Source organism: Echiichthys vipera, assembly GCF_963691815.1.
Source record: "Echiichthys vipera genome assembly, chromosome: 11".
Classification (NCBI taxonomy): domain Eukaryota; kingdom Metazoa; phylum Chordata; class Actinopteri; order Perciformes; family Trachinidae; genus Echiichthys; species Echiichthys vipera.
Window position 1 is genome coordinate 23,234,902 of NC_139836.1, and position 18,864 is coordinate 23,253,765.

Sequence of the window (18,864 nt, forward strand, 5' to 3'; positions counted from 1 at the left end):
TTCAAAACTGTTTCAGCTTTATGTTGAATGACACATAGAAGTGAGCTGTTGATAGAGCTTTTTTAACTGAATTCCAACAACAACTTCCTGTCGGTTCAATTCACATACAGATAAACTGGGACACATTTAGAATATTTACAACTGTGAAATGATATTGCCTTAAATTATGTATTACGAAATCTTCTATCCCAATATATGTCATTTCACCCCCCGACAATGTATATACATATATTTATTTTTGTCTACTCCTGTGTGAATTTATTACATGAAAAATAAAAGTAATTTCTCATTTCTTTAAGAGTTGTAGTGCCTTGACGTGCGAGGATCAGAGCTAAAGCGTCGTCTAAATGGCATAAATACTGCTGTAACGCAACAACATTGCGATATAAATGATATAGAAAAATATAAACAGTTGACATTTTCAGATAATGTTAATGATATGTATCTTCACATTACCCAGACCTACTTACAGGAATAAGCTCAATAGCAGCAGTGAATATTTGCACTCTTTCTCTAGCCCTGGGTTTTGCCTCTCAGGCTACATGCTGTCTATTCTCTGATATGCACACGATGTGCCTGCAGTCTCTCTTCTTGGCAGAAAAATGTTGCATGTTTTTGAGGGTAAAAAAAAGTATTTGAATCTGTTTATTTGTGTTATTTTTAAATAGTCAGTGTATTTTTATTTTTTATATATATATTTTTAAAGCTGCCAGAATTAAACATCAATCAAATATTAAATATTAAATATTAGATAAGGCAGTAAAGGAAAGTGCTCTTTTTAGAGAAGATCTACATACAAAGCAATTGGTAGAGGATAATGTATTAATATTACAGTCATTTACACAGCATTTCTACTTTTTCATTTCCTATTAATTTAATGAAGAGGGGTACCTATGATATGAAAATGTGTTATTTCTAGATTTATATAATCATGTTAGATGCATGAAGTGGCACTCTGGTTTCCTCTGAAAACCAAACCTACTTCTTGAATATTTAATTATATTTGAGATTTCCTACCTAACAGGCAGCCATTGTTTAAATTCCCTTTCACAACAGTATGAAAATCATTTTGCAGTAACATAAAATCTACTATAAAGGCGATCCAACACAGTGAATCATTAGTCACCTTTTTATTGTCACACTATCATCACATGTTATTGTAGCTGTGAGTATTTTCAAACCTCTCCCCACTGTTGCATTTGCAGAAACTCCAACATCCCACATTTCAGAGTGAGTGGCCAAACAGGGACCGTTTGAAATGAAATTCACATTATCTTGTTCAATGTGTGGTTTTCTTCAGGGTACAATTTTCTATCAACACATTAAAGGTCAAAAATGCCGTGTTTTCTTTTGGATGGCAGACTTTCAGACATTGGATGTCGGAGTGTCCTTGAATGCACCACGAAAGAGAGTTTTCCGACTTGCTTCTGCTTGCCACAAAACCACAAGATGTTAACATTGACAAAAATAATAAAGGTGCTAAAATGGAGACTGCGAAGGATCATTCATCAACTGCATTGTATATATCAACATGTTGATTTACACAGCAAACTGAAATTCCTCAAATGAAGGAAATTAATCTCAGAATTAAGGGTGAGGTAAAAGTGAACATAGCTCCCTGAAAAGACACAACATGTCTAACAGCTTTGGCAAATACTTTGACAAGTCAACATCAGCCTTTGAGCTAAATAGATGGAGCAAAATGTCAAGTTTTGTTTTCTCAAAAGCAGTTGTGTAATTCTTTTATAATTACATTTTATTCGAAGGAACATAGGTGGACAGAAACATAGAAATACTACACAAACATTAATGACAATCATAAGATAAACACAAATAAAATAGGTTGGTAACCAAGATTCAGTTATCCTATCAGTACCAAGCTCAGGAACTTAAATAAATACACAGCTAGCAGTTATTTCTTTGTACACAAGTCACACTTTGTGACGATAAACTTAGAAATCTGAGAAAAATACATTGTTTATACGCCATAAGTGTAGTAGTTTACACAAAACACAGCATCCAAATGACCTTGAAACATAATATACAAAGCATAAAAGAAAATGTCTTAATCTTAAGAAAGCACTGTTAGCCGACCAGGGCAGTTGTGTAATTTAAAACTCTGATAAACTGCGGAGCATGTTATTAATTACTTTACACTTCAGCTGACCAGGCCGGCCTGACCTCATTCATTACGGCTTAGATGATTATTCCATTAATACACTTGTCAAATATGGAAGAGCCACTGTTGGTGGAGCATGGTCTAAATCAAGACGATTATGATTTACATGGTAAAAAGATGTGGTGGGTTTGTAGCACGAAAGGACGACGTGTTATTGAGAGTTGTGATACAATTCCTAAATGTACCTAATGAAAATGACAGAACAGCATGTTGCAACCTGGAGTGAATACGTCTGACTCATCAGTGTACTGTAACAGTAGATGCTGTTTACAAAGGCTGTCTCTGCTGGGGAAGACAAGCTCATAGGTTGCCGGGTTAAATGTCAAGTATCTTTCACATGTCTGCAGGTAGAGGCTTGTTGTTGTTTCTGAAAGGAGCTTGTGTAATTTAAGTGACGTCTAAAATCATTGTTACACTGCTGGCAGCGTAGTGTGGTTTAAAAGTGGTGACGGCTTTCAGTTGATTGTTTTTTCAGCATGAAGCAGGCAAAAACAACAACCAAAAAAATATGTCTACAGTCACTGTTGGCAGCTGCTTTTGACATTTATTTAAAAAAGTGTTACATTTTTTAAGAATATGGAGGTGCTGAAAATACAAAGAGCAGGAGCATGTTGTGTTCTTTAAAGTTCCCATACTGTAAAAAGTGAGATTTCCATATGTTTTTATAAAGTTTTATAAAGTTTTTCTGTAAAGCAGGTTGAGGTGCTGCATAAGTACTGTCAAAGTATCAAAGCATTCAATCCACAGAGAAATGCACACAACCCGTATTCACAAACTGTGTCTTTAAACGAGCCACCGGGACTTCTGTACGGTTGTGATGTCACGACTATGCTATGTATAGGTAGAAAGTTCAGGTACAGTGCCGTTGAAGCCATTTCCCGGCGGCAATGACGGTGCAGAGAAACAGAGAGCGAAGATCCAGAAATGCTGACCAATCAGAGCAGACTGGGCTTTTTTGGGAGGGTGCTTAAAGAGACAGGTGGACAGTGAACACAGGTACATTCAGACATACAGAGAGAAACAGTTTGAACATTAAAGCATGTAAACATGTCCTGGTAGAAACCCAGAATACAAGCATGAACCATTGTTTTTAGATTATTGGAAGATATAAACAACAACAAAAATGAACAGAAAGATAAAAGCATCCATTGGCCTATTTTGTTATGGGAATGATTATTGTTTCTCTTCACCGTGGCTTAATGCTGTTTTCAAAATGATAAAGTCCCTATGATTGGGCGCATTGGCCGACTCAATCCCATCAAGTGTAACTAGAGCGTGATCTATTAGAATACATATGTTTTATTGATGTATGGGCTTCGTGTTTATCCTGGCATTCATTTATTTATAGGTCGATGCTGTGATTTTTTTTTCCTCCAGTAATGAATAGGATAAGCCTTGAAGCTTATCCACTGCTCCCTTTCATCTCCCCCCCTCTCTCCCCCCATTCCCTCCCTCTATCTACCCGCTTCCCTCTCTCTCTTTCTTTCTCTCTCTCTCTCTCACTCCAAAAGCCAAATTGAAATACTGTATTTTTAAAGCCCCGGTCCTACCAAGTTGTTGCTGCAGTCTGTCAGTATCAATGATGTGGAAGCGTTTGAAGGTTAGCCCGTTTTAAGCAAATCCTTCACATTATGTAACTTTGACTATGTTTTACATTTGGCACTTTTGGAACAACGGGGCATTTATTTTGGACAGTATCTCTGCGCGCTCTTAATATTTCTTAGCAAAATGAGATTTATTATTCAATCTCCTCTCCCGGAACAATAGCTATTAAGAGCTACTTGTCAACAACACTTTAAATTTACAGCCTGTATTGTGTTGTGTATTCGTTTATTTTTGTCTTGACAGCAAAGATAAATGATTACAGATTAAACACACGCACACACAGATATTGTTCCTTGTTGGACTTTAGCCAAAAAGCTCGTATCTTGTTTATATGCATGCGTTGAGCTAAATAATGGGTGATATTATGAAGTTCTTCAGGGTCAGAGGTCATTGCATTCCTCAGTGTGTGTGTCAGTCAGAGGAACTGGGTTAAGCTTAAACCCAGCCATGTCTCGAATGTGATGTGTGTTAATAAGTACTTAACAGGCGACGCTACCATCATGAGGCGATCACGAGGCAGACAGAATGAAAGAAAGAAATGATTTTCTCTCCATAATTACAGCTTATTTTGACTGTGAATTAAGTTTGTAAAATTTCTCTTGTAAAACATGTGACAGTGTGTCTGCGTACCATAATTTTCTATTTATTCTGCAAATGGAAAAGCTCGAGTCGACAGCCTTTATGGGTTTGCGCAGTGGTAAAGTACACACATTCACACCCCTGTCGAAACACACACCCCAATGAATCCGATGAGAATGATTTCATAATCCGTCGCAATAATAAACTTCTTTGAACAGTTTAATTGGCTCTTCCTGGAACGGCACGGCTTCGCTTCATTTGATCTGATGAAAGAGTAATGTTGCTTCTCCCCAGGGGGAGCATGCACAACGGCGCACAAATAATGAATTAAGAACACTTCCCTTTTATTTCTCCAAATGACTGCTATAATAAAGCAGCAAAATTCATACAGCAGTTATACCCCGTTCTCCCTAAATTGCTTTCATGTTTACTTGCTTGTGTATTTAATTTTCAGAGCTTGTGTTTAAGTGAAAATAAGCCTGATTCCTGGAAGGCTAATGGATTGAGGTCACACGGAAATTGTCATCTGAATGCACCATTGTCGTTGGAAACATATGGAAACGTTCCAGAAACATTCGCCATGTGTGATTCTGTGAAAAGTCACACTTACTGTACACTGTTCTGGAATTAGTAGTACTTAAATAGCTTGTATGGCAAGGAGTGAAATTTGATTTGAAGGCATCTGGTGTATGTAAAAGCAAAACTACATGGTTTATGCAAAAGGAATATGTAAAATTGAAACTGACAAAGTCTTGATGGTTCGGGAGAATGTCCTCTCTCCGTCTGAGGAATATTCACAGTGGCAGTCTGAACGGAGAGTCTGTGTACAGCAACAGTATGGTCACAGAAATGAGCTCATTACTGGCAAATACATTATGTATGTGCACATACACACATGTATCTTAATATTATGATGGCTGAGAATATTCCATTTGCATTCCCATCTGCTAATTGTAACCCCTAACACAAGGAAATCTGTGTAAAACAAACACCATAACCTCAGCCGAAATGGTCCTCAAGTCAATCTCACAAAAATCTCTTTACCTAGTTTGGTTTGCCAAGCCAAACACACACGCACACACACACACACACACACACACGCACACACACACGCACACGCACACGCACACGCACACGCACACACACACACACACACACACACACACACACACACACACACACACACACACACACACACACACACACACACACAATTAACAGCGCTCCTAGTCAAAGTAACTCAAAATAACAATTTACACGATATTATAAGTGCGTGATAAAAATATGGGAGAGTATTTTTAATTTCCTGGTAAACACACACTTGCTGAGATGTGGGCTTGTCTCCATGGCAACGCTAGTCAGAGCGTGCCCGGCCCTAGCATTTTGACAGGTTCTCCTGATGATGATTGATAATTACTACCTGACTTGTTGTCCCCGTCTCCACAAACATATGGCAGGAGCTGCCCTCCGCCATATATCTGCCAAAATGTTCCCTTTTCTGATAATAGCTTTTTAATGTTGCGTTTTGTTGTGCATGCATAGCAATCGCCCCCACCCCCCCACCCCTTGTAATTACATTTACTGCCGCTCACATAGTTGTTACAGAAAGGAAAATAGATAGGAGAAGCAGGAGAGTGGGGGAAAGTCAAAAGAGAGGCAGTGGAAGAATTGATTTCACTTTGAATTGATGTGTTCCTCCCAGTGCTGCTGGATTTAAATTGGACAAATTGTCAGGATTAACACAAAGAAGAAGCTGCTTTTTTTTTTCTTTTTTTTTTTACCAGTATACTCACATATTAGAATATAAACAGCAGATAATAGCGGCAGTGTGCTGGGCTGTAGTCTAAAATGGCAAGCGAAACTCTTTATTCCATATCCATGCGCACGGTATTTTATTATGCAGTGTGTTCGCATGCATAAAGCTCATATTTAGATGCAATTGGAAGCAATATTGTTATATTTGCAGAGGCCACAGAGGAGGGCATCAATCTATAAACATGATTTATCTACTGCACACTATCTACCAAGGCATTAGCATAGACTCTCTATTGTGTGTCTTATTACCTGACTGTATGCTGGAACCTCAGACTAAAACTCTAGACCTGACCAGCATTTTAAACCTCAACCAAACTTAAATTAGGATAGAAGAGATTCAGTATTCCTCTCAAGGTTTCCTGAACTTCACCTTAATGCCACATAAGTATAATAATACATAGTTTAGAAGAGGTCTTTGTATGACAAAGAAAATATAGTGACTTTCTTATTATAAAAACATACAGTACAAGTCTGAGGTGCTTCTCAGAATGAGTACATTTACTTATTTTAATTTCTTTTCACGCACACAGTTTGCTGTCCTCAATGACCTCTGCCTCCAGGAACAGGGACGCTATCAGCACCACTCTCACTCATTACATCGTGGCTTTTGCGAGATGAATCCAATCAACTTATTAGCCCCTAAGTGGCAGATTTACATGTCTGTAGTTCCAGATGGGCAGGATAGCTAGTTCACCTACTTCCCATTGGTTCTTATAATGTGTGGCGCACCTGCAGCTGCAAAAGTGCGGCGCTCCATGGAAAACCAAAGTCATTTCTAATACTCTGTGATTGAGGTCTGCCACAGGCTACAACAACAGACAGGCTCTGTGAAGGAGATAATGATGCATGCATACACAGCTGTCAGTCACCCAGCTGAGGGGAATCGTCTTTGAGGAAAATAAAAAAAGACTGTAGTCGGTATAATGCAGTATTTGTATAGGAAATGATGGGTTTGGGAAATAGAGTGGAACAGGATGTCAGAGCTGTTGCAACAAGGACAGGAGATCTGATGAGAATCTCCCCTAACCAGAAAATCTCACTAGGATTCTGTCTTTTAGTGCCAAAAATATCTGTCTTTTAGTGTCACTAATATTTATACAGTCACACTGAACACAAAGTTGCCATTAGACAAAGTGAGTTGGTATCTAACCATGCAGATGTGTTTATCCAGAGGTTTCTGTCTCTACCTCAGATCAATGGAGGTCAATGTGATGTAGTTTGTTTTGCTCATAGCCTTGAAAATGACATCAGCAACATCTCTCTCCAGAAGCAGTGTCCTTGTTACTCTGAATAATGCACAGATATTTGGGGTGATTGTACCTTTAGTAGAAACTCATTCTAATGATTTGTAAGTGTTTGTTCAAAACAGCGCTAATCAATATTTTTATATTTACAAAAGGGCTTTTATCGCCCTAGTTCTGTAGTTCTTTACTGTTTCGTTTCACTCTCTGTGAAACCTCATTTCAGTCAGGTGGAGTCGGAGTTACTGCAAAGCTGCATTATTAATCAGTCAACCAGAGTTTTTCATCAGATGCTGAGGGTTTTAATACAGGTCCGTGTCATGACAATGTGGGCATTGTGTTCAGATGAACGGTGTTTGAAATGTCTACGTGGCCCCACGGAACAGCGCATGGGAGATCTGCTGAAATCACACAATGCCCACATTAACATGACACAGACCTGGATTAAAACCAGCAGAATACCGGTTTAAGATTTAACATTTTGACTATAATGTAATGACCTTCAAGGGATAAAAATGACTAAAATGTGACTAAATCTAATCAGCATTTATGTCTAAAGATTAAGTCTAAATTCAAAAAAGCTGACAAAATTAACAGTGTTTCAAGCATCCGCTCCTTGTTGAGCAGTTAAAAGGTCACAATAATGTCAGTGATGCAGTTGCAGCTTGTTCCTCTCAGATACATTGATTCATTTTCAATGTATTTTTTTAAATGCCGTGAGTATCACAAGCTAAATTGAATTCCAACCCCATTGTATTGCTTTGTGGTAATGAAATCTCCACCCCTTTTTAAAAGAGAGGCTGAGGCGGAGTAAATCAAGGTGCTGCGCGGAGAGACCTGTTTACAAGAAGCTGTTGAGGACTTGCGGATGAGTCGTCTGCACCTCGGGGGACTGTTGTTAGAGCTCTTTTAGTAACAAGCCGGACTAATCCCTGCCTTTCACTCAGACGCATGCTCTAATAGCCTTGTATAACAGTGTTTTTTTGTGTTAGTAGTCAGGAGAAGAGTTCCTTACACTCCAAATATACAACTGCTCACTGACTCTGAACACCGGTGAAAAATTAAAAATTGTCCCTCTCAATGTTTTGGTGGTGTTTACTGTTTTTTCCACTATTTTTCCCTCTATCTCTCTCTCTCTATCTCTCTCTCTCTCTCTTTCTCCCTCTCTCTCTCTCTCTCTCTCTCTCTCTCGCTCTCTCCCTCTCTCCCTCTCTCCCTCTCTCTCTCTGTCTGTTGTGATTCTGTTACTGCTTTACCCTCTTCCCTCCCTCCTCTCTCCCTCTGTTATATTGGAAGGTGAGGTTGTGTTTGTAATAACAGTAACTAGTATCCATTGTCATGCCAAATGCATTCCTCATTAAATTCAGAATAGCTCTCAGCCACAGCAGCACAAAAATATCTTCTTATGTTGCAGTAGCATTCACGGGCAAAAACAGGCAAGAAAATATTCCAGTGTTATTGATGTTGAACACCCTGAGGTTGACTTAATATGTAACAATGTTCTCTTACGTTTCTGCTGTGAAATCTTTCACAGATTAATGATGATCTCCCTCTGTATAATTATGAGAAATTGATTAACACTTGTATCATCTATCAACCTACGGAGGGTTTGATGATTAATAATAACAGTGTACTCTGTCCACCCACACGCTCTGTCGCTTTCTGTGGGTGCATTGTGTAATTTTTGATGATTGCAGTGATAGAGATGCTTCAAGTATTACTGTTCATTAAAAAAAAAAAGAAAATGTGCTGCCAGTGTGTCTCAAATGACTTGTGTGGGGAAACGTGCCTCGAGCGCAGGAACAGAGGAATAACTCTGCTGTCAGATGTGACAAAGTGAGAATTATGAGCACGTCAGAAATGCCTGATATTAGTACGTGAAATGCAACGGTGGCTACAGTCAGCAACAAAATGATAGAAAGGAAGGCAGCGCTTGATGTTCACTAGGCTGTGGTTGTTCAAGCAGACATTTTTTTTAGGTATTTGAAATGCCTTTATGCGCATCCATGTTTACTAGCTTGTGGTCTTCTTCTTCTTCTTCCCTGCCTTTGTTGACGAATTGATTAATTCCTCGGCACATTACGGCCACCTGTAGTCACTAGTGATTGGTGTGAGCAATCGATTCCTCGATTCCTCGCGGTTAAGAGGGAACTCTAGGGTTTAATGAGGCAACTGAATGATGGACAAATGCTTGAGCGAATTATGATGTTTCGACGCTATCGTGTTTCCCCAATCTCTGCAAACGAGGCAGCATGTGCAAAGCTGTTATGACCCTTTTATGTGTTTTTTTTTTTTATGATTTTATGACATGGTGAAAGCAAGGACACATTTCCATATTGTGGACGATGAAATATTCATATTTGTATATATAAACAGTAGGATGTGTGCTGTGTATGTGCCCAGGTATTAAATCTTTCAGTCTGCATCTGGTTTTGCTGATCGTTTGTGCAAGAAAAGCTTTTGATCAGCGTTTCATAAACCTAGCACATCGAGAAAACACCAGACAAGATGTTCGCTTAGAAATTAGCTTGAGAAAGAAACATTAGACAACTCCGACGTGTTTCTCAATTGAATAGAAACACAGAAACTTAATTTTCCAGTCGCCTCCTCAACCTGTGGTCAAAAACATCGTCCTTGAGCACAAACACTTGATATCTCTCCAACCTCTGAGGTCTTTGATGTATGGTGAAGACGCACCGTCGCCTGTCACTGCTGGCTGAGGAATCAGTCATCGCTGCCTTTTATATAGTCTCTGTGGTACTGCTGCCGTGCTGCTTTGGAGCCTGCCTTGCCACATCCCTGCGCCTCCAGCGGAGTTAAAATGTCCAAGCAAAGTGTAATATCACTTAACTGATCGCACATTTAATGCTCCGCTGATTAAAGTCTGTGTCCCTAGAGTTTTATCAGAGGTTGTTTTTTTGTCAGGATTTCTCAGGTTTTTAGTCGTTATTTGTTTTATTAACTTTGGTTGATCTTTTTTTGCCTTCTGACAGGTGCTGTTAGTGTTCCCTCTTCTGAATCACGTTTTGAATCTCATGAATAATTTTTCAATTCTTTTTTATTCTATTTAAGTCTCATTTGAGTTACAAAACTCTGCTTCTGTTTTTACGCCTCAAAAGCTCCTTTTTCAGCTGTTTTGTGATTCATTATCAACATTATATGGATAGGGATGATGTTTTTGTTTCTCAAGAAAATGCCTCTGCTCAGTGCTCATAGAGTTTAAATACTGTCTGTCATGGTGCTAATGTTTTATGGCTGGTTGTAAATTTCCAAGGCACCACTGTAACCCTGTATGCCAGACCTCAGTGACCTTCTTTTGTCTGTGCGTGGGCGTATGCACAGGTAAAGTTTCATTTACAAATCCATCCCAGGGGAGGATTCTTTCTCACCTGTGTGTATACATATCCGTCTTGAAGCTGTTGACATTGTGATCTGTACTCGTTGGATGTTTTACATACGATTTCAGGCTGGGTTTAGTTAAAGATCATTTGAGTCTTCTGACCCTTTACTATGTAACTCATTAAGGAGTGACTTCAAACTGACTGAGTGGATCTCTCTCGGAGAACTCACATCGATTACGAAGCTGCAATGTAACTCTACTTGTCAATGCCTCTGCTTAACTGACTTGAATAGTTACAACAGTGTTTGCTCTAAAGATCTGGTTTGTGTTTAAGTGTTTTATTAACAGGATGTTTTGTCATTTTTGTGTTGTCACTCTTCCATAAAAGGGTTGTGACCTCAGTGAGATAGGACTTGTAAATGTGGAATTCTAATTGAAATTATGTAATGTATTGTTATGTATGTTGCTCTGTTCTAGGGGACATATTGTACAGTACAGACAAGGCCATGTATTGCAACATGAATGTTACCTTTGGCAGCGAGCTGTGATGATAATTGCTGAGTGGGTGTTAGACATTTAGTGAATTTGCAACCATGTGAGACAGCAAAATATGTCAAAACATGTTTTTCACGTACCACTTCTTGTCCCAGTCATGCCTCACTCGTCCTCCTCCTCCTCCTTAACCTTTGTGTTTGAACTTGGACCTCATTATTGCAAGAGGAAGGGAATAAAGATTCTGAGTAAGGCATGAGTGGGAGTGCAGATTCCTCTTCAATCAGTCAGGGTTATAAACTCCTAGATTTTCTATTTCATATTTCATTTGCACATACTTATCTTAATGTTATTTATTGATCTCAGCAGCTTTTGTAATCTGATGTTCAGAGTTTTACACTACAATATTTCTAACTATTAGAAGGGATTTATTTCAGTTTGACCTTTTATAAATCCCCATAAAATGATCAGCATTCATAATAGATTCATTGTCATTTCTATAATGTGATTACTGAAAAGATTGCAACGATATCTACAGTTTAACAAGATTACACGTCTACAGCCACACCAGCTCTGAGGCTGGTATAGTTCCTGGGCTGAATGCTGCATGCTAACATGCTAACAGTGATGTTTACCATGTAAACTATCTTAGTTTAGCATGAAAGAATGCTAACATTTGCTAATTAGCACTAGACCCCAATGATGTATACAGCATATAGTATACCTGCAAAACATTTTTTATCAAGGTTGCATGTTATACTATTTTTTTACAAATACTTGTATTTTTATTTTATGATTTTCTTCAAGAAGATTTTTTCATGGTTAAATGTTGTAAAATCCACATTTTTTCTCATATTGAATATACCTGCATCCACCCTTTCCGGCATTTCTGGGTCATACGCATCTGCATATGCGCTCTCAGAGTCTCTGCACGTCATAATGACTAACAGCACTGTCACGGCACTTTCTACCTATATAGTATAGTTGTGACATCACAACCATAGGGAAGTCCTGGCGGCTCATTTACAGGCACAATATCAGAGTACGGCCGTGTGCATTTCTCTGTGGATTGAGCTTTTTAATTTTACAGTATTTATATAGCACCTTGAACTGCTTTATGATTAAAAGGATACATAGAAATATTTTTACAAGGCCAAATTACAATGCACTCTGAGAGCGACATGAATAAACCAAACTTTACTTACTTAAAACTGCAAATTAAGTCCGAGGAATATGAATGTCTGTAAATGTAGTGCAAGTCGATCTTGAGATATTTCAGTTTGGCCCAAAGTGGTGGACAGACCAGCTGACCAAAATCGCCATCCCTTGACCCATACCACTCATGCGGCTGAAAATAAGTAACCACTGCGCACACAATTGTTGTTTGACAGCTCATTTCTGTCATCAGTGTTGTTCCAAACTGCCAAATGAAAGGATGAGTTTGCTATTAATCTACTAAAATACATAAAAGTATTATTTAAAGATCAGTTTGCCAATGAAATACAAAGAAATGTGCACCATCAGAGCGATAACGTTTCCATCTGATATAAAGAGGACTTTTCAAAGCCCCCTCCTCTAAAGAAACAATCATTAAGTGAACACATGTAGATAGACACATGAGATTTCAGTCCATTTTGTGAGGCTTATCAACAGAGGCATCCATCAGTTGAAGCTTGATATTTCTCTCCATTCTCTGCAGCCTCTCAATCAATCAGTCCATTTTGTTGTGGTTCCCTGTGGCTTTACTCTGTTGGTGCATAGAACTGTCACAACTCTTCCTGAGCTGTCTCTAATGAGTTTTTCATTATCATTGAAATCAACTCATTGGCAGTGAAGCAGAGGTATTAGGGCTGTATTTAATTGAATCTGAGGGGGGATAAATTATTAGACAAAGCCGCGTAAAGCTGCGAAGAGCTGCATCCGAAAGATCAAGTTTTCAGGCTGTTTATCACACTGCTGAGTCCACTGTGACTTCCATGGCTCAAGGGTTGTGCTCTGTGAGACATGATGGATTCATACCCCTGGGAATATCCCCCCCCCCCCCAACACCACCTGTGTGTGTGTGTGTGTGTGTGTGTGTGTGTGTGTGTGTGTGTGTGTGTGTGTGTGTGTGTGTGTGTGTGTGTGTGTGTGTGTGTGTGTGTGTGTGTGTGTGTGTGTGTGTGTGTGTGTGTGTGTGTGTGTGTGTGTGTGTGTGTGTGTGTGTGTGTGTGTGTGTGTGTGTGTGTAAAGACTCCTCTGGTCAGTTCAAGGCTTGTCTCCAAGTCATGTCAACGACCCAGATAAGCAGAAAGCCACAGACTGAGAAATAAGTACCTCGATGAGAAGCAGAAAAAAATAGGAACTTGGCAGCTTGGTCAGGAGCCATTTTTAGTGTATGACTAGGGCCCATTTTTGGCTTGTTGAGGGAAGAATCATGTTTACTTAAATGGTCTCTTTCTTTTCCAGTGCATTGACGAAAACACTTAATGCCCACAGAGTGGTAAAAATATCACATCTCCCAGGGTGCTGTGAAATCATTATCTTGTGATGTGGGCTTTGTTTCTTACACGCTATAAATGTATGTGTTTCCATTCTCGAAAATCAATCTGCAGAGAGTCAGCCCGTGTTTGATTTTCTTGCTGTTATTCTAAAGCTGATGACTCCTCCCTTATGCAACTCTGCCACGAGGAGAGAGAGCAGATCAGCAGTTCTGCACAACTTCTGCAGCACAGAAAGATCGTCTGCCCTTGACCTTGTGTGCCGGTGTGTTTACAAAAATACATGACCCCGGTTTACAGCACTATCTGCTTGAGGTGTTTAACTGTTCTTTATCAATAAGACTATGGATTTAAACTCGCCTGCTGCCGTGTCACTGTGTTATGCGGCAGTGTTTTGCTGTTATTGCAGCATTTTCTTACGCAGCAGTATTTGACCTGATGAAAAATGTAAACAGACAGCCAGGTTATGTAACTCAGCGTAGGGTGTCAGGGGGGTTAGTGATTGGACTAAAAACAGAACTGGACTGAGAGTGTGACCTCACTCAAACCCCTGTTTGTTTAACCGGATGTCACATGTCGAAGAATAAATCTCCTACAAGTCAAACCTCCAAGAATTAATAATCTGTCACGTAATGTTTGTGTTTTGTACGATTGCGTGTGTTTGTTTTTCTAATGCAGTGGAAATGTCTGGCATCAGTTACTTACTTAAGAACAGCAACTTTATTGTAACTTGGCATTCATCGATGATTTGTGTTTTGTTTCATTACACATGGGTTTCATCACAGAGACCCAGGCATTGCAAATTAGAGCAGGCTATAAATGCTATGATATGTGGCATTAGTCTATTCAGGGAATATGTTGTGCTTATGTATCTGTCCCTTCGGAAATAAACACAAGTAAATTAATAAATAATAGGGTTTATGTAATTTCTCAGCATTAATGAGTAATTGGCATAAGAAAAGAGGCAGAGCGAGCAGCAGAACGAGAAAACATTGACGAAATAAACACACCCAGAGCTTTCGAAGTAAAGATTAGTGTTGAAAATCTGTTTTTATAGTGCCAAAGGGATGACAAATGCACAAAAAAATGCCCTTGGAATTTTCCCTGCACTGTTTCTCCACAGCGTAGCCATTGTGAAAATAACAACATGAAGTGTTAGGTTGCTGAGTCGTGATCATTTTAGCTTTCTTAATGACTGCCTCTAAGTTTTATTCAACTCGAGTGTTATTGTAACATTTTCATGACGGGAATGTGATCTGACAAAAATAATAACAGAACCCTTTTGGCAGAGAAAAACCTTGGATGTGATTTAATTGTCGCTGCAGATGGAAAAGAAAGAATGTTGACGCTGTGAAATACGTGACTGAACTTGGATTATTTGAAGTTTCTCTTTCTCTCTCTCCCTCTCTGTTGAGCTTATCTCTGTTTGTATTGCTTCATGGAGGCAAGGCTGTCTGCCAAGAAGTTACATTACAGTCGCGGGTTGACATAAACGTGGGTGTAGAAAGGACTTGGAGGGCTTAAATACTTTATTGTGTATGTAATGTGAACTGAGCAATTATATCTGCCAGCCTTTCAAACAAAGAGCTCCTATCAGGCGGGTTCATGTGTTTTTAATTAACAGCGTTGAGCTTTAAGACATGCTAACCAGAGAAATAAAGCCTCATCTGAGGTGCTTTGGTAATGTAATTCTTTAAGATGCTGCTGATGATGATGAGGTGACAGTCCTGATGTATTGTAAAGACAAAAACAGGTACATTATACAGTAGTTTTTGTCACAGCTTTATTAAATAATTCTCTCAGCAGAAACTGTTCTTCCCTTTTGCGGGCTTATGGGTTAAACAGCATCTGTCACTTAGAGTATTTCACTAATTGCTTGACTGTTACGACGCCCTTATCTCAAATCTTAAAAATACATCTGTCTGAATTTAAATGTAGTTTTTCTCTTAGGCTGAGAGGGAACTTGAGGATTGGAACAATTTGGCAGCCTGCTCCCCCATTCAGAACTATGTTGTGCTAATCCAGTTTAAAAATAATTAGCTACAGGCTAGCAGGCCTGTGAAATTCCTTTCCCTGAGTGTAAATGTTCCTGTCATAGCACCCGTCCTCTTCAGCAAGTTCCCGGAGAGGAAATGCATTTATAAATGTTTTTATATCTCATTTATTCTTACTCTCAATACTAGTCTATTAATATTGTTCAAAGATAAAAGCAATGACCAAATGTTTAAAAAAAAACACACGCAAGGTGATATTCAGCACGCATGTTTCCACCTAAATGGTAATCTCACCGTCACCGTTTCCTCTTCCTCAGCTCCGAACCTTAAAGGGCGACCTCGGAAGAAGAAGCTGTCCATCTCTCAGAGGAGGGACTCCCAGGGTCAGGCTCAGGGTCAAGGGTCGTCGGGGTCAAACCAGGGTTCAACCGCAGTGGCAGCACAGGACCCCTGCAGCCCAGACAGCAAAACTATTACCAAGGTAAGAAGAGATAACACACAAGATAAGACTTTATTGATCCTCCAACGCTGAATTCACATGGTCACATCACACAGCACAACAGGCTGAGCGATAAGAAAGCACATAAAGAACACATATACAACATACACATTACAAGTTAGTTACGCTAGTGTCTGTGCAAAATAATTCCAATATGAATACAGATAAATAAAGCACACTATAGCACAGAGTATTATTAAAGAGTAAACATCCCTGCCAAGTTCCCTGTCATGCACTAGCTCTGCTGTAATGACATGAGACACCTAAAGTTGTGTTGCCAACCAGCTGTTTTCCTCGTCGTCCTCACAGTACATCTTCAGTTACAGAACAAGGTTACAGCATTTTAGTTTCCCAAAACAGTTTACTGTGAGAGACACAGCAGCAGAGGGGTGTTACATTCTGTACAATACATGCAGTAAAACATTTCACCGTGACGGCAACATGTTACATTTAGGATTGGCCTCATATGACACGGGTCAGCTGTTCTCATTCAGCACAGACATGCATGAACAGAAGAGCACCTTGAAGAGTCCTTAAGGCAAACTTGCAGTCCTCGTCCGATGACTAAAATATTTTATCCAGTAAAAAATATGTGGTTAAAAGCGATTAGGATCTAAAGGTGCTTCATAAAAATATGGTTGAATCATGACAGAGCGACTGGTCTGACTGGCCTCCTCTGTTTTTTTTTTCATTTTAAATGAATTCACTGCAGATGCACACTGATAGCTCGTGTTGCTGGACATTCATAGGATAGGACCTTTTTCTAACATAGCATACGAACTGTGATTTGATTGTCGAGGAAAACTACATTTTTGATGTAATATCTTATTTTTGGGAAACTGATGTCATTTGTTATTAGATCACTTAAAGGTTTCCTAATAAATGTCATATGTCAGTTTATATTGGGCTGCAACTAATGATTATCTTCATTAACCATTAGTTAGAATTATTATGTGTGTGTATATATATATATACTGTAAATATGTAATTGTTTAGTCTGTAAAACCCCAGAATGCAGTAAAAAAATGTGAGTCACAGTTTCTTAAAGTCCAAGGCGATGTCACCAAATTGCCTGTTTTGTTCCATAAACAGTCCAAAATATAAGAGCATAACATTAGATTAAGCAAATCCTCACAAATGACAAGCTGGACCTTGGTAATGTTTCTTACTTTAAAGATGACTTAAACCATGAATCGATCATCCAAATATGTGCCGATTATTTTCCACATTAGTCACGATAGCATCGTTACTGAGCAACACTCTCTTCATCTGTGTGTCTTCTCCTCCTCCAAACGCATAATAGTCATTTTAAATGAGTACAACATGATCCGACAGTGGAACAAAATGTTTTCCACTTGATTTTCCAAAAACAACAGGCAGCATTGTGAACATGGAAGACTCACTCATATGCCACCAAAAGCATGTTGCTTGATGAAGAAAATTCAATTCGAAACAAATAAGGACGATCATCACATCCTGTTGGCAGATTGTTGTCATGCATTTCATTAAAGGAATTCTTTAGCAGCAACATATTGAAAGGATTTGTATCATTTCTTCATATTCAGAGAGAGAAATATTTCTAAAAGCTCTCCGCTGTCTGCTGCTCTTCCTATGACCTTGGACAGATAAACCAATAGTATCAATTTACTCAGTCAAACTAATCTGTGCATAATCTGTGATGACAAGAAGAGCTGCTCTATTGATAATCAATGCGAGTCTGCCTCTGTGGCCAGTAAAGATATTTGTTTGTTCTTGAGCGCAAACACATCTCATCCACACTGTCAGACATCATTTAAATAACCCTCTGTTAAGGGTTTTAATGCTCATCTAAAGTTACGCTCGCTCTCTTTGCAGGTCAAGCCCAACTGTAAAACGGTACCCAACGGAAAAATAACCTCGGCAGCCAAACACAAGGCCAACGTCCTCAACAAGAAATCCACAGCTGAGGAGAAGGAGCGAGGGAAGGAAAGGGAAAAGGAAAAGGAGGATAGGAATGAGGAGGACATGAAAGAGGAGGAAATATCAGAGGAGAGCCGAGCGGAGGAGCAAGCCTTCTTAGTAGAGCTCTACAAGTACATGAAAGAAAGAGACACGCCCATAGAGAGGATCCCCTTCCTCGGCTTCAAACAGAGTGAGTAAAACAACTTATTATCTTATTCCCTCACTGGCAATGTTTAAACAATGGCGTAAACATGTTTACACTAATAGTTAAGTTTGTGTGGATGCATTATTTTATAGTATCTTGGAGATTTAGGTCATAACATCACCAGTGGGGGAGGTTAGCAGGCCGAGTAATAGATACCTGCAGGAACAGGCGTAAGAGTACCAAAACCTCTTTTAAAATGTTGTGCTTTATAAAAAGAAGTATATGTTAGTTTAGATATCAGAGTGAAACTGCACTCTGATAGTGAGATAAGCCCGCTGTGTTGATTTTAATCATCGTCTCTAACCACGTTATCTATAGTGCCCCCCTGTTGTGATCAGAAGAGAAACCAGTCGCTGCTTTTCTGTCAAGTCAAGGGCAGACTGTTTCCTAACTATCTGCAATATTAAAGATGTAGGGGACGAAGTGAAGATGGCTGCCAACTACTGCAGGCATTACGCCACAAATCTCTAAATTGCACTTCTGTTAAACTATGG

General features: G+C 39.2%; 1 protein-coding gene across 1 annotated transcript in view; it reads left to right on the top strand.

Moving 5' to 3' along the window:
- arid5b (AT-rich interaction domain 5B) overlaps positions 1-18,864 on the top strand; it is a 78,057-nt gene that overhangs the window by 40,666 nt on the left and 18,527 nt on the right. The window contains exons 5-6 of the mRNA XM_083922559.1: positions 16,043-16,206; positions 18,079-18,355. Of these exons, the coding sequence (XP_083778685.1) occupies positions 16,043-16,206; positions 18,079-18,355 (441 nt within the window). The remainder of the gene's footprint in view (positions 1-16,042; positions 16,207-18,078; positions 18,356-18,864) is intronic.